General features: G+C 31.3%; 1 protein-coding gene across 5 annotated transcripts in view; it reads right to left on the bottom strand.

Annotated features, from left to right (window-relative positions):
• Positions 1-18,010, bottom strand: part of LOC145259166 (uncharacterized) — a 621,516-nt gene that overhangs the window by 85,818 nt on the left and 517,688 nt on the right. For all 5 annotated transcript variants that reach the window (XM_080116896.1, XM_080116897.1, XM_080116898.1 and 2 more), the window contains one exon: positions 2,833-2,991. In XM_080116896.1, coding sequence (XP_079973022.1) covers positions 2,833-2,991 — 159 coding nt within the window. The remainder of the gene's footprint in view (positions 1-2,832; positions 2,992-18,010) is intronic.

Below are 18,010 nucleotides of genomic sequence, written 5' to 3'. Positions count from 1 at the left end.
AAATAATCTAAATATGGAAGGACAAAATAATCTAAATATGGAAGGACAAAATAATCTAAATATGGAAAGAAAAAATAATCTAAATATGGAAGGAAAAAATAATCTAAATATGGAAGAAAAAATAATCTAAATATGGAAGGACAAAATAATCTAAATATGGAAGGAAAAAATAATCTAAATATGGAAGGAAAAAATAATCTAAATATGGAAGGAAAAAATAATCTAAATATGGAAGGAAAAAAAAATCTAAATATGGAAGGACAAAAAAATCTAAATATGGAAGGACAAAATAATCTAAATATGGAAGGACAAAAAAATCTAAATATGGAAGGACAAAATAATCTAACTATGGAAGGAAAAAATAATCTAAATATGGAAGGACAAAATAATCTAAATATGGAAGGACAAAATAATCTAAATATGGAAGGACAAAATAATCTAAATATGGAAGGACAAAATAATCTAAATATGGAAGGAAAAAATAATCTAAATATGGAAAGAAAAAATAATCTAAATATGGAAGGAAAAATAATCTAAATATGGAAGGACTAAATAATCTAAATATGGAAGGACAAAATAATGTAAATATGGAAGGACAAAATAATCTAAATATGGAAGGACAAAATAATCTAAATATGGAAGGACAATATAATCTAAATATGGAAGGACAAAATAATCTAAATATGGAAGGAAAAAATAATCTAAATATGGAAGGAAAAAATAATCTAAATATTGAGGAAAAAATCATCTAAATATGGAAGGACAAAATAATCTAAATATGGAAGGAAAAAATAATCTAAATATGGAAGGACAAAATAATCTAAATATGGAGGAAAAAATAATCTAAATATGGAAGGACAAAATAATCTAAATATGGAAGGACAGTATAATCTAAATATGGAAGGACAAAATAATCTAAATATGGAAGGAAAAAATAATCTAAATATGGAAGGAAAAAATAATCTAAATATGGAAGGAAAAAATAATCTAAATATGGAGGAAAAAATAATCTAAATATGGAAGGAAAAAATAATCGAAATATGGAAGGACAAAATAATCTAAATATGGAAGGACAAAATAATCTAAATATGGAAGGAAAAAATAATCTAAATATGGAAGGACAAAATAATCTAAATATGGAAGGACAAAATAATCTAAATTAGGAGGAAAAAATAATCTAAATATGGAAGGATAAAATAATCTAAATATGGAAGGAAAAAATAATCTAAATATGGAAGGACAAAATAATCTAAATATGGAAGGACAAAATAATCTAAATATGGAAGGACAAAATAATCTAAATATGGAAGGACAAAATAATCTAAATATGGAAGGACAAAATAATCTAAATATGGAAGGACAAAATAATCTAAATATGGAAGGAAAAAATAATCTAAATATGGAAGGAAAAAATAATCTAAATATGGAAGGACAAAATCATCTAAATATGGAAGGACAAAATCATCTAAATATGGAAGGACAAAATAATCTAAATATGGAAGGACAAAATAATCTAAATATGGAAGGACTAAATAATCTAAATATGGAAGGACAAAATAATCTAAATCTGGAAGGACAAAATAATCTTAATATGGAAGGACAAGATAATCTAAATATGGAAGGAAAAAATAATCTAAATATGGAAGGACAAAATAATCTAAATATGGAGGAAAAAATAATCTAAATATGGAAGGACAAAATAATCTAAATATGGAAGAAAAAAATAATCTAAATATGGAAGGACAAAATAATCTAAATATGGAAGGACAAAATAATCTAAATATGGAAGGACAAAATAATCTAAATATGGAAGGAAAAAATAATCTAAATATGGAAGGAAAAAATAGTCTAAATGTGGAAGGACAAAATAATCTAAATATGGAAGGACAAAATAATCTAAATATGGAAGAAAAAAATAATCTAAATATGGAAGGACAAAATAATCTAAATATGGAAGGACAAAATAATCTAAATATGGAAGGACAAAATAATCTAAATATGGAGGAAAAATAATCTAAATATGGAAGGACAAAATAATCTAAATATGGAAGGACAATATAATCTAAATATGGAAGGACAAAATAATCTAAATATGGAAGGACAAAATAATCTAAATATGGAAGGAAAAAATAATCTGAATATGGAAGGACAAAATAATCTAAATATGGAAGGACAAAATAATCTAAATATGGAAGGACAAAATAATCTAAATATGGAAGGACAAAATAATCTAAATATGGAAGGACAAAATAATCTAAATATGGAGGAAAAAATCATCTAAATATGGAAGGAAAAAAAATTAATGCATAATTTGTAGAAACACATATGAGGGCTTAATGGGATCGCAAAACAGATTTGCATATGAAGTTCTTGGTTCAAAATGATTTCAAGTAGTTTCTAAGAATTCATTTGCAAAGTAAAAAATAAACTTATAGCTAAGAGTTCTAGAACTTTTGAGAAAACGTCAAATTATTGTTGGTGTCATTATTGCAACAATAAACAACATCTCATATGAATAGCATGGAAATTATCTGAAAAGCGCCACCTAAAGAGAGATAACGTCTGTAGTTTAACATCATTGAGAAATTTACTGAATCTAAAAATAAAATAGTTACAAAAACTCTAGAATATTTAGAGTATTTGATATTCCTTACTTAAAAGATGTTTATAAATAAGACATACATATAAGACAATAATATAAGAAATATTAAGAAATAAGACATTTATATTCTTTGTTTAAAGTTATCAATCTTTAATTTTTATTATAATCAAAACACAATTGTCATTAATTAGGTTCCATTGTGCAATAAGCAACATATGAATAATTCTCACCAGAACATATTTGTGAGGAATTGACAGTGCAGTAGTGGATGAGATATTCAATGATTTGAGTTGGTGACTCTTCACAGCCTAAAGGTTGCCAATGGACTAACAGCGATCGGTCATGGGTAATCTTACCAAACCTCACATTCGTAGGTGGTCCCAAAGGCTCTGAAAAAAAAAATATATATATATATACAGAAATGTCATTTTTTGGCATTTATTAATCAAGTTGGTTTGTGGCTGATAAATGGGGCAGAGAAGACCGGATCTTTTCATACTAATGTGCAAGTTTGAGGGGACATCACTTATATTGGTGGTCCCTTTTAAGAGAAATTAAATTCCTCTGCCCCAAACAAAATAATAATAAAAAAAGAAATAAAACACAATGACACCTCCTTCTCGTTTAAAATGTGCTGCATTTATTTTTCAACAAAATAACAAGATAGACAAGCAAAGTCCGATCGGTAAGAGTTCTTGTGAAATCATTGAGGTTAGAATATTCAAATTAGATGAAAATCCTTTGTGGAATTACTAAGGTCATGTTAGATGAAAGTCCTTCGTTAAAATAATAAGTTTGGAAGGTGTGAAAATAATGTCCTTATTTCAAGGTTTTTGTTTTAACTGGCAAAGTTCGCCTTATTCGAAAGTCCCATGAGGAAAGTAGTCCGTTGTTAGTAATTCTTATAGAAAATGTACGGAATGGGTGCGTGTGTGCATAAGTGTGGGTTTTTTTTGGATGCATGCGTGATTATAGTTTCAACAGATTTGAAAATGACGATGAGATGAAAACAAGAGACATATTCTTGTGTCAAGTTGGAACAAAAAGAGAAAGAATGTTTGTTGCGTTTTTTTAATCCGATTCCAGCACAAGATTGCTACTGCTGATATTTGGTTTGGGAAAGCGTTCAAAAACAATCTTCTAAAATTTCTCATTGGTTGATATTGTCACATAGTATTGTCTTCGCCTACGTCCGCCAGAAATATGTCCATTTTGTTTTGTTGTTTGTGAGGAAAGCGCGTAGACATATTTGAAATTATGTTGTTGCTAGAGGAACTTATTTTTGTGCAAATGCGTGGGGAAATTAAAATCAATGAACGTTTGTTTGTGTGTGTGTGTGTGTGTGTGTGTGTGTGTGTGTGTGTGTGTGTGTGTGTGTGTGTGTGTGTGTGTGTGTGTGTGAGAGTGTGAGTCAGTGACAGCGCATTCCCCAAATTATCAGATATTCTATGCTATGGTATAAAACCAATTAGAAAATCTTTTTATGTATGATAAAAGCTTTATTCACTTCATATAAAGTTTTTTTTCAGACATACAAAAGCAAAGAGAAACATATTTTTACATTACAAAATTACATATTTTACTCTCTCTCTCTCTCTCTCTCTCTCTCTCTCTCTCTCTCTCTCTCTCTCTCTCTCTCTCATTGCCCAAAAAACAGGATAAATTTATGGATTTATAGTAAAATTGTAAATCTGGCAATTCCAAGGAGGAGAAATAATAGTACCTACTGCAATTCTATTTTGCTGAAAGCTATTAAAAAATATTTAGTTTTCAAAATTTATTTCTAAAAAAAACTACCACCCCTCCCAATTTAGACATGTTTCTTTAGATGTTAAGACTAATGTAGGTAAATTATTTTCAAAACTCATAGACAAGCATTTCTCATCACAATACAACCTATTCCATAGAAGCTCCATGAAGATTAGCTACTCCTGAGAAGATCATTTTGGAACCTGACGCATTTATGATAAATTTACAAACCAATACTGTTTGATTTTCTGCCTATTCATAAACTTTTTGACTACTGAACCGTTGACAAAATGTCAATACAATAACTAATATAGGTTACCCACCCATTAGTGGATGACTAATTATTGATAAACTAGCGGAGAGTGTCCAGCCTTGCCTGGTCATAAAATATGCTTAAATATATTTTTATTCATGCAGATTTTGTATTTATTATTACGTAGCTAATTCTCTATTGAATAGTATATTGTATCTAGATTGTATATTGTATCTAGATTGTATATTGTATCTAGATTGTATATTGTATCTAGATTGTATATTGTATCTAGATTGTATATTGTACCTAGATTGTATATTGTATCTAGATTGTATATTGTATCTAGATTGTATATTGTATCTAGATTGTATATTGTATCTAGATTGTATATTGTTCCTAGATTGTATATTGTATCTAGATTGTATATTGTATCTAGATTGTATATTGTATCTAGATTGTATATTGTTCCTACATTGTATATTGTACCTAGATTGTATATTGTACCTAGATTGTATATTGTACCTAGATTGTATATTGTACCTAGATTGTATATTGTATCTAGATTGTATATTGTATCTAAATTGTATATTGTACCTAGATTGTATATTGTACCTAGATTGTATATTGTATCTAGATTGTATATTGTATCTAGATTGTATATTGTATCTAGATTGTATATTGTACCTAGATTGTATATTGTATCTAGATTGTATATTGTATCTAGATTGTATATTGTATCTAGATTGTATATTGTATCTAGATTGTATATTGTACCTAGATTGTATATTGTATCTAGATTGTATATTGTATCTAGATTGTATATTGTATCTAGATTGTATATTGTACCTAGATTGTATATTGTATCTAGATTGTATATTGTACCTAGATTGTATATTGTATCTAGATTGTATATTGTACCTAGATTGTATATTGTACCTAGATTGTATATTGTACCTAGATTGTATATTGTATCTAGATTGTATATTGTATCTAGATTGTATATTGTACCTAGATTGTATATTGTATCTAGATTGTATATTGTACCTAGATTGTATATTGTATCTAGATTGTATATTGTACCTAGATTGTATATTGTATCTAGATTGTATATTGTATCTAGATTGTATATTGTATCTAGATTGTATATTGTATCTAGATTGTATATTGTATCTAGATTGTATATTGTACCTAGATTGTATATTGTACCTAGATTGTATATTGTACCTAGATTGTATATTGTATCTAGATTGTATATTGTACCTAGATTGTATATTGTATCTAGATTGTATATTGTACCTAGATTGTATATTGTATCTAGATTGTATATTGTATCTAGATTGTATATTGTATCTAGATTGTATATTGTACCTAGATTGTATATTGTACCTAGATTGTATATTGTACCTAGATTGTATATTGTATCTAGATTGTATATTGTACCTAGATTGTATATTGTATCTAGATTGTATATTGTACCTAGATTGTATATTGTATCAAAAGATTTTTTTAAAAAAATGCCTTGGGTGGCATCATCTAAAATGGAAACTTATTTGACCTATCGACAGATAAGAAAGATTTAAAATTAAATGACTTCAAACTATAAATGAATTTGCGCATGCACAAAAGTAATAGGAATATGTTGGCAAATGGAAATGAACGTTTTGCATTTCAACTTGCTGACATATTTCTGTACGCATTATTCATCCAAACAAAGATTTTACTTGTAATAAACCATCCATTACTATTTTTGTTAATTTCACTGTTATGTGACTACATTAGTAGTTTAAGTTTAAGACTTTATTAGTTATACATTTTCACACATACACACACATACACCTGTTTTATTCATATAGATTTGTCTATATAAATTTAAAATCACCATAATATCTCAATGTTAAATATGTTTTATATATATTTGAATTTTATAAAATTTAAAAAATATAATTTAATATAAACCATTCAACTTATTGGATAATTATTTAAAATTATTTCATAATTAATTTGAAAGAGCTATATAATAGTTTAACTTTATAACTTTACTCTTATATTCAATTTTAAATTTTAAACATAATTTATTTTGTCACATGACTTTGCCTCCATATTCTGAAAAGCTCTAAGTGTCCACAAGTTAGTCTGAGAAGCTGGACACAAATAAAATTTTCTGCACATTGGACAAGTTTCTTTTCTGTTATGCATGAAACCTAAGATATTAATGGCTGATAGAATTATTCTATAGTATGATACAAAATAATATATATGTGTGTGTGAGTGTATTTTTTCAATTTTCATATCATTTTGTTCAAGCTGGGGATGGGGCATCCTACTGGATGCCAGGCATTCACCCACTATTTCACATATTCCAACCGAGAGATCTTTTTAAGATTTTAGCCGTCCCTTCAAGTGCAATTGTGTGAACAATGGATTTATCACTTGGCAAAAGAGTAAAGAAAATAGGCTATCTCCTTGGAAGATTTCTCTTCTGATCTTTATGTTAAAGATTGTTACAGTTCCATTAATGTCATCGTAGTTCGCCACATTTTTATATGTACAGCCATAATCTTTTTGATTACTGGATGGATTTTATATAAATCAAGGCATTGCAGTAGTCATGTGTGGTAGACACAATATTCCTTCTGGTAATCAATTCAAGCCATGTTTAGATTCCTCTGAGTCTTCCCACAGTCCTCAAGTATGGTTTTATAAATCAATACGGTCCTTTGTGCCTAAACACTTCCTGGAAAAAGAACAAACACTGCTTATTCTTGTTCCAGGTATCCTCGAGAGGTGTCGACAAATACTGTTTGCAACCAGACCAGTGAAGAGTTTGTAGGTCATAGTGAGACAGTAAATTGATCTGTAATTAGTTATTGTATTTTGCTCATTTTGTGTATGACGGTTCTATCACCTTTTAACAGCCATGCTGGTGTGGCTTCTTTAATCTTACAGCAATTGCTTCTGGTGAAGCAATTGCTGTAATGACTATGAGTTGCTTAAGCCAGAAATTGGGAAGGATGTCTATGCCAGGCTTTTTGTAATTTAAGAACACATTCAACTTTTGTTTCATCATTCCAGCTGTTATCTCTGTCTCTGTTATGTCTGGTTTGTTTTTGTTACTGTTGTATGGCATTGAAACACTGATTCCTGTTAAATCACTGAAATTAAGCAACATTGAGCCTGGTCAGTACTAAAATGAGTGATCATTTGGAAGGTGCTCTATGTGCTCTCTGCTTATCTCGGCATTGCTTACAGTCATCCTGGACTTAAGCAGTGCTAATTCAAGAGAGGTGTGGTTGAGGATTGCGCAACCCTTGCATCATAATTACACATGTAGCTACTGTTAAAAAACCTTGACACCTCAAAAGCATGTGGACCCGATCTTATCCCAGCTGTGCTATTAAAAAAGTGCTCAGCCGAAGTAGCTCCAGTTCTCTCCAAACTCTACAACAAATGCCTTAATGAAGCTTGCTTTCTGGGCTGTTGGAAAACTGCTTCTGTGGTACCAGTATTCAAGAATTCTGGCGAAAGGACAGACCCATCAAATTATCGCCCCATTAGCCTCCTCCCACTTTTTGCCAAAATATTTGAGACCATAATTAACCATGCTCTAGTCCATCATCTTACAGATGCTAAACTACTGACTGACAAACAATATGAATTTAGACAAGCCCGTTCCACAGCAGACATCCTCACTGTGATCTCTGAACGTATATACCATTCACTGGACAAAGCGGAGGAAGGCAGAGCGGTAGCTCTAGATATATCTAAGGCTTTTGACAGGGTATGGCATGAGGGTCTCCTCAGTAAAATCAGATCATACGGTATCACTGGTAGAATACTTAACATAATTAAATCCTTCTTAGATAAGAGAAAAATCCAGGTAGTCCTCGACGGTCGCACATCTAAACAATATGATATAAATGCAGGAGTGCCCCAGGGTTCTATCCTTGGACCTCTATTGTTCCTGATATTCATAAATGACCTCCCCAACAACATTGCCTCTGAGATGGGTATATATGCTGATGACACTACACTCTATGGCAGACACGACAGGAAGACGAATGAACACATTTCTAAAGAAATGGCAGAAACACTAGAGGAAGACCTCCAATCTGTAGTGGAATGGGGACAAAAGTGGTTGGTCGCGTTCAATGCTGCCAAGACTAAACTAGTTTCATTCAATAATTACAAGAAACCCTCTCTACCACCCATAGCAATGGCCAACGACTCTTTATCTGAGAGTACATCTTTCAAACTCCTTGGCCTAACGTTCACAGGAAACATGAGTTGGAACAATTACATTGAAGGCATTGCCAGGGCCGCTGCAAGAAAGGTAGGCTCTCTCTACCGTGCTAGAAAACTACTAACACCCGAAAGTATCCTGTACCTCTATTCGTCCATGTATGGAGTATTGCTGCCACATCTGGGCTGGTGCATCTGCTACTAGTCTCTCGCTCCTTGACAAGGTTCAAAAGAGAGTCGCAAACCTGATAGGCCCTGAACTGGCATCTAAGCTTCAGCCTCTGTCCCATCGACGAAATGTTGCATCCCTCTGCCTTTTCTACAAGTATTTTAGTGGTGAATGCTCTGACGAACTGCAATCACTTGTGCCCCCACGACGCGAGCACCCTCGACAAACCCAACAGGCTACTAGATCCCACCCCCACACTGTAGAGATCCCTAGATGTAAAAGATCTTTTTACTCCAATAGTTTCTTCCCCAGAACCGCAAGACTCTGGAATTCCATTCCAGGTCCCTGCTTCCCCAACAGTACTGACGTGCAGAAGTTCAAGTGTAACGTGAACCGACACCTTGCTGCCCAAATCCCTACATAGTACCCCAGTAGTTGTTGCCCCTAATAGTAGCCCCCTACACCAAAGTGGCAATTTGCCTTGTTTGGGGTGAAAATGTAATAAAAAAAAAAAAATAAAAAAAATATCCATTGTATTTTGAGACTGAACTGAGGCTTGGTTACTATTAGCAACATCTAGGATCTATTTGGCCTCTTCATTGCAGATACACTTATTCTGAAACAGAGGCCTCCAATAATCCTCAGCTCTTGCTTTTCTACCATTATTGTGCCTGTTATTAAGCTTCAGTAGAACAGTCATGCATGTCGCTTAAACCATTCATTTTCGGTTTTCGCCTTATTTTTGTTTTCCATTTTTCATTCTTTTAGCAAGTACTGGGATCCTGCCCTTGAGTTCCCTGGCTATTTTCTTCAGCTCACCTACTTTTGTCACATATTTTAAACTGAGTCTTCAACCGTCTCTGTGCTAAAGAGGCAACTAGGAATTGTTTGATCTGAAATAATTACTTTCTGCAATGGTTCAGCTAATTTTTGAGCTTTCATTTTCAGTATGGTGCTTTGTTTTGTGCTCCGGACTCCCACTGTTTTGCTTTCAGAATTTAGAGACAGTTTTCCTAAGAATGTATTGTTCTGCAGCATAAGAGATGTGTGTGTGTACACACACACACACACACACACACACACACACACACACACACACACACAAGTATATCTTATCTGAAATTGATTCCAGGAGAAACCACTAATATAATTTACTTATCACAAGGATAAACTACAAATAACCATTCTTAGTTCTGTATTTAATTCATGAATACTTTTGTGATAATTTATGGCCAACAAAAATACATTTTAATTAAATACAAACAAATAAATTTTAGTTTTAATAAAATACAGAATGAGAACAAGAGAGTAGGTGATAAGCAAATGTATATCTAAACTAAACTAGATTTTAATTTTGTGGGAATGACAAGTGGTGTTGACGATGATACCAAATAATACTAGAACTACCATAGAAAATGTCAATATTGTTAAAGACACAGAATCTCAGATGTTTTCATGTTTTGTTCTACCTAAGTTTTGATTTTTTTTAAACATTTACTGTAACTATACATAGTTTAAAATAGGATTTGATGCACTTTTAATTGTACAATAACACGATTCTATTTAATACTCTCGTAGTAGAAATACTATGACTTTAATGTTTGTGGCAAAAATATATAAAGTGGCTAATGGCAAAAGTATCTGAAATTGAAATGAATTTCTCAACTCAACATAGGGTGTCATGCATCTCCTCCACATAAATTTCCCAAACTGCCATTCCAATTCTCAACATGAACACAATTTATCTCCCATAGCAAAATTAAAAAAAAAAATTGGTTAACTACATGAAATGCTAGAATGACTCGAAAACAGATTATTATTTCAGTTAAATTCATATGAGAAACTGATCTCTCACTCTAAATTTTAAAATAATTTTTTCCTTCTTTTTGCAAAGATTTTTCATATAATCTTTTAAAAAGAGTAAAATCTTATTTTTGGGGGAGTGGAGAGGTGTTGTTTGGCAAAGAGTGTTAATCTACAATACTTTCTGTTTTTATACTAAAAGTATTGACTGATATGTTTTAGCATCATTTTTCTAAATTACATAAAAAACGTAATTCTGCTAAGAAGCAAAGAACTCATATCCCTGATGTTAGGTATGGGCAAAATGAATAGCCGATGCTCAAAATGTATAAACATTTTGACCCCTCCTTTTACTTAAAAATTCACCAAAAATCAGAAAATTAACCAATTTTAATGAAATTTTCAGTATTTATCAAATAATGATCGCGGAATATAATGAACTAATTATTTTTATTTAAATCTTAGTGGAAATGTATTATTTTGTTTAAACAAAATATACCTTTACAAAAGTTATGGTTTTCTGTAGTAAAAAAAAAAAAAAAAAAAAAAAAAATGAATGCATCTATTTTTGCTTTTTTTTAATGAAAATAAAGCATCATAAATTATAACAATTTTTTTTAATTATTTAATTTTTATAGGAACATTACAAAAAAAGCCCCTAAAGTCTGTATTAATGAATTCAATATAACTCGAAGAAAAATTGATTTCTCAAACTACTGATATTACCATTGAATTAAGCATTGTTTATTTAATATTTTCAACCAAAAAAATTATAATAGTAAAAATATTTCTACATTTGTTTTAAATTACAGATTTTGCATAATTTTTATATGCAAGATTTTAATAATTTCCTTGCTCGCAAGAATGTGAAACTTTTGGCGTAACATATTTTTTTTATATAATATTGAACAATAATTAAAAAAAAATAATTTAAAAACAGGAACATAAAAAATAATTAAATTAAAAAATGATAAAAATTGATACAAACGTTAGGAATAGAGATTGTACAGATACATGTCTGGGGGAAAAAAAAAAAAAAAATGCGTTTTGGCGAACTTGCTTTTTGGGGGCTAATTAAGCTATTTTTTGTTCAAACAAGGTGATTTTTTTATTTAATTCAATATCTTAAGACTTTACTTTATCAATTATCTTTGAAATAGACCCAGAAAACTAATATTTATCTTTTAAAGGATTTTTACAAAGAATTTATTTAACTTCAAAATTTAACTGAATTGGCTAGCTTGCCGTGAAAACATTTTGGACCAAGTAAAGAATAGATACCCCGTAGCAGACGACGACGCCTGGCGGTGCCAGGCGCACATTTCAACTAATACCGGTGATTCGACCTTGACATTGGCACAAGCACATGGCGTCAGTTGTTTTTAAATACATCAAATAGCAAACATGTTCGAATATTCGCCAGCAATTTTTTTTTTTTTAATATATTTAGAAAACTTTTGAAGATTTAAAAGAAAAAGTATATATTTACAAAACATTTTTTTTTTTAAGTAAGTAACAAAACGAACGTATTTAAATAAAAGATATTTTAATAAATGGGTGTTTCTTTCTGTTTCGGATTTTTGCGACCAAGATTGATTTTTATGTACCGTATTTTGTGGGGTGGGGTTCTGTGTGCGTTTTTAAGACAATTAAATATTTATTTAATTATTCTTTAAAATATTAACTTCAGCGACAATTAATATATTTTTCAAATAATATTTTGAAATATTAAATTTTTACGAATATTCGCGAGCAGGATTTTTTTTTTAAATAAAAGATATTTAAATAAATGGGTGTCTTTCTGAGCGTTTTTTTTTTTAAATAAAAATAAAAATTATAAAAAGATTTCTATCTTGTGATACTACATTTCATCTTTATAAAAATAAAAATTATAAAAAGATATGTGAATAAAATAATATATTTTTTTTTATCTCGATTGTTTATACTTGTGATTTTATTATGCATAAAAAATTGCCTCGGCCTAAAAGGATTTCTCCTTCACTGACCACCGACATACATCGCACTGTAAATAAATATTGAATTGTATTAAAAACGTACAAAAAAAAAAATGGCCGTATAGAATGAACCTTTTTTATAAGTTTTATTCAAACAGTCTTTATTTGAACTTAATGGACTGTTGTTGTTTTTTTGTTTTTTTTATTTATTAACTGTTTTATTCTTTTTATCAAACAAAAATAGAACTTTTATAATGAAATATATATTATGGACTGTTTTTCAAACATCGAAATTTTTTAAATTAAAGTTTTATTTAAAACAAAAAAAAAGACGAGGTGTTTTTTCTTTTCAAGATATTTTTTTTTCACCATTTATTACTTTGAAATTTTATTCAACAATGAAATGATAAAAACTTTTCGTTAAATATATTTTAAAAAAATTATTATAAAATATCTATAAAGTGTAATTTTATGTCTGTAAAAGTTTGTTGAAAGTTCAAATAAAGTTTATAATTTAATTGAAAAAAAACAAAAAAACAAAACACCTCGTCTTTTTTTTTTTTTTTTTTTTTAAATAAAACTAACTTTAATTTTAAAATTTCGAAACAGTCCATAATATATATGTCATTATAAAAGTTCTATTTTTGTTTGATAAAAAGAATAAAATAGTTATTAAAAAGTTCTGTAGATATATTAAACACGCACTCAGAAAGACACCCATTTATTGAAATATCTTTTATTTTTAAAAAAATCTTGCTTGCGAATATTCGTAAAAATGTAATATTTAAAAATATTATTTTGAAAATATATTAATTGTCGTCTGCTATGGGGTATCTATTCTTTACTTGGTCCAATCTTTGTATTTCAAGATGGCAACTAAAGTAAAAAGAATGCCCCTTATGTCCTTACAAATACAACATTCAAAATAATTTGTCTCTTGTGACATCTCATACAAATGACAGCTTAATTGGAATAAAAACTATGTTATGGAGAAAGAAAGAAATTAAAAACTGATTTCAAATATATTTAATTTGTTATCAGGTAGACAAAAGTATGAGGACAAAATTATTTTTTAAGAAAGATTTTAAATTATTTTTGCTTGTTTAGTTCAATAAGGAAAAAGTATCGATTTTAACATTAATCCTACCTGGTTGAAGTATTTTCAGAAAAAACAAAAACAAAACAAATTCAAATAAATTATTCAATTCATTAAAGAGGTGTCCTGCCTAGTACAAGCATTGATAGCTATGACTATTCCTCTATCTCTCTCACTTGACACATTCATGAATTCATTGTTGTTCATTATTCAGAACACCAGTCATGCTGTTTCTCAAAAGTATTTGATGTATTGCCATAGCTTTCTTTAAAGTTGTATAGACAATAGGTTACAGTTTCTGTCTGTCCGAGCAGTGCAAATACTGCCGATTGTCCTGAACATTTTTATGTGAATGAATCTTCTGCCTAGCACAACAAGATACAAAATAAGGAACAGAATTACTCGTGATTGTTTCCATATTACACCAGTCACCTGCTTTTCATGACCTCATGTTACCCTGATCTGGGGGTCTGAAATGGGTTCTCAATCTTGCTCAAGGGTCTCCTAGAGCTTAGCAGAGAGAAGGAGCCACTTTACTCTTAGTTTCAACACTAGTGCTGTTCTGTCACCCAATACAGTACCTAGTATTCCCAAATATTCACCCACCTGGTACTGGCTAGGCTTATTGTTGCTTAACTTCATTGATCTGGCAGGAATCAGTGTGTCAATGTGATTATAAATTATATTCATGCCAATAAAATAGTGGGGAAAACTAACAAAAAAATAGGTCTGCCTGAATCAAATAGCAATATGTCACACAGATTGCTAATTTTTTGTCTTCATACAAACATACAATATTACTTAGCTTAGCAGGGTTTGGTATGGAAGTCTTCTTATGAAAATTAACTCATACGGCATTACTAGATGAATACTTAATACAATCAAATCCTTTTTAGACAAGAAAAATGTCCAGGTTGTCCTCAATAGTCATACATCAAAACAGCATGATATAATGGTTGACTCTTGAACATTGATTATTCCTCCTTACGACCTCCTTAATAAAATTGTCTCTTAGATAGGTATATTTGCTGATGACTCCACACTCTGTAAAGACACGAGGGGGAAAAATTAATGAAAATATATCTAAAGTAATGGCTTAAACCTTTAGAGGAAGACCTCCAGTCTGTAGTGGAATGAGAACATAAATGGATGGCAACATTCAATTCTACCAAAACTTCTTTCCTTAAACAATTACAATAGACCTTCTCAACTACTGATTACCATGACTATGATAACTAAAAACTCTTTGTTCCAATTCCTTGGCTCAAAATTCACAGGCAACAGGAATTGGAACAAATACATTGACGACATTGCCAAGGTTGCTGCAGAGAAGGTGGTCTCTCTCTACCATGTTAGAAAACTACTTGGATCTGAGAGTATCTCAGTGGAACCAAAAAGAAAGCCTGTACTTGTCATTTTTTCAAAAGCCGCAAATTTAAGCTAAATTAAATGTAACTGTTTAAACAACCTATACCTCATTTAATTCACCTTTTATTTCTCTATAATTTTACTTGTTCATATTTGACTTTTAATTGAAGGATCCTAGTGTTCACATCAATTTAAAAAAATTAACTTCAAATTGAGAAGGCAAAAAGAAAATCCGCACAATATCATTTAAATTCTTGCCAATCAAAAAAATACCATTTTTTTGATGCGCAAATTCAACCACATCCTTATTTGCATATGTCACCTTTTCATTTCCTATCATATGATCATACAGGTTGCATCCCGGCGGTGTTAGTCTTTAGAACATTAATGCAACACAAATACAACAGAAACACAATGAACTAGTTAATATTTAGTAGCATAGCCCTTCTACAATTTCACAGCCTGCAATCTTTTGGGCATTCCTTGAATTAGTCTGCGGCAATAATCTGGTGAAAGGGCATCCTCCTCCTCTTTAATTTTTATCCAAAGTTCTTTCAGATTTGAAATTTTATGATTGCGTAGCTGTTGCTTGATGTAATGCCATACATTTTCAATAGGATTGAGGTCTGGAGATTGTACAGACCAATCCAAACACAGAATATAATGCTCTTTAAGGAACCTCTTGACATTGTCAGCTGTGTGAATGGGAGCATTATCCTGCATAAAAATGGGATTATCATCCAAATTCCGGTTAAAGAAGGGTAGAAAATGCTCAATCAACATATTGATGTACTTGTTTGAATTAATTCTTGCAACGAACTATAGGTTCTGGACCATTGACACAAATAATACTCCACGCCAAAACTGAACCTCCACCACCTTACAGTGTTGAAACTGTGCACCTAGGATTAAATTTTTTGTCCTTCCTTCGATGGATATACTGCCTACCATAACTTCCGAGCCTACTGAACTTACTTTTATCGTTAAAAATCACTTTTGACAAATATGAAGAGTCATGAGCTTCATTGCACTTCATGAAGTCCAGACTGCATTTTCTGTTCTTTACAGAAATCATTGTGTCTTGTAAAACAGCTTCGCAAATTAAACTCCCTCATTATGATTAGACCTGCTTTGTTGCCTAAAAGGTGGATATTTTAAGCTGGTTTTAAGCTCATTTGTTACTGCGTAGTTTCTTTTTGCCTTCTCGATTTGAAGTTGATTTTTTAAATTAACGGATACTTCAATTAAAAGTCAAATGTGAACTGGTAAAATTATAGAGGAATAACAGGTGAATCAAATAAGATATGGGTTGTTATATTCAATTTAGCTTAAATATGCAGGTTTTGAAAAAAATGACAAGTGCGAACTTTCTTTTAGGCGCCATTGTATCTCTACAAAGCCACCATTCACATATCATGCATAAAGTAATGTTGCCACATCTGGACTGGTGAATCTACCACTACTCGACGGAGGCCACATTTCTAGGGCAATTGCTCTTGACATATCTAAAGCCTTTGATAGGGTATGGCATAAAGGTTTACTTCATAAGATCTCCAGCTGGAAATATCTTCTCAATTATGAAATCATTTCTTTCTGATAGGTTCATAAGAGTAGTAGTTGAGGGGCAAAAATCAGAAGTTCACAGTATTAATGCCGGTGTCCCTCAGGGGTCCACCTGGGCTCAATTCTTTTCCTGATCTACATTAATGATCTTCCAAATCACATCCTTACATCATTTGTAGATATCTATGCTGACGACACTACCATTTATGGTAGCACATCTAAGACAGTAAACGACCAAGTTCTCTCCAATTCTCTCTCCTCTGATCTTGAGCACGTAGTACAATGGGGTAAGGAGTGGCTGGTTACTTTTAATGCATCTAAAACCAAGCTTCTCTCTTTACATCATCAACATTCTGATCCACATCTGGCATCAATTGAAATGAATGGCTCTCGTCTTCAGGAGGCCTCAAATTTTGACAAGCTTCTGATCTTAAATGGAACACGTACATCAAATCTGTTGCCAAGGCCGCTGGGAAAATGGTGGGATCTTTCTATCGATCCGGTAAATATCTCACTGCTGATGCTATTCTCTATCTATATAAGAGCCAGGTACGTCCAAGGATGGAATATTGTTGCCACATCTGGGCAGGAGCTGTTAGAAAGGACTTGTCCTGCCTTGATAGAGATCAAAATAGACTTCGTAGCCTTGTAGGAGATGGCCTTTTCTCTTCCTTGCAACCTCTATCTCACAGAAGAGATGTTGTGAGTTTGTCTCTGATGTATCGTTATTTTCATGGAAGGTGTTCAACAGAGCTTCAATCTATGGTCCCCCCTCGCCAAACTTTCACAAGAAACACCAGTCTAGCTGTAAACACTATCAATAATTCCCCCCACTCTTTATCTGTGCCGAAACCTAAACGTAGATTCCATGAACAAAGCTTCTTTCTTAGAACTGCACGCCTGTGGAATTGTCTTCCGTTTTCCTGCTTTCCGGCTGACTACAATATGGTTGTGTTCAAGTCTAACGTAAATAATTTCTTGATGAGCCGTTCCATATAAGTTATCAAATTTACCAAATTTTCATTACTAATGATTACTATGTTGTCCAATTTCTACTGTACACTCTTTAACCCTTATCCTTGAGTGGCCTCTTGGCCTTGATAAGTGGGGATGCCTATGTAAAAAAAACCCAAAAAAAAAACCCCAAAAAACTCTAGTTCTTAGGCAGGGTCCAGAAAATAATCTCCAACCTAATAGGTCCCGCACTGTTAAC

The sequence above is a fragment of the Euprymna scolopes genome, chromosome 34 (genome assembly GCF_053919585.1).
Source record: "Euprymna scolopes isolate OS-2025 chromosome 34, ASM5391958v1, whole genome shotgun sequence".
Classification (NCBI taxonomy): Eukaryota; Metazoa; Mollusca; class Cephalopoda; order Sepiida; family Sepiolidae; genus Euprymna; species Euprymna scolopes.
This window is presented reverse-complemented; position numbering and strand designations above follow the sequence as displayed.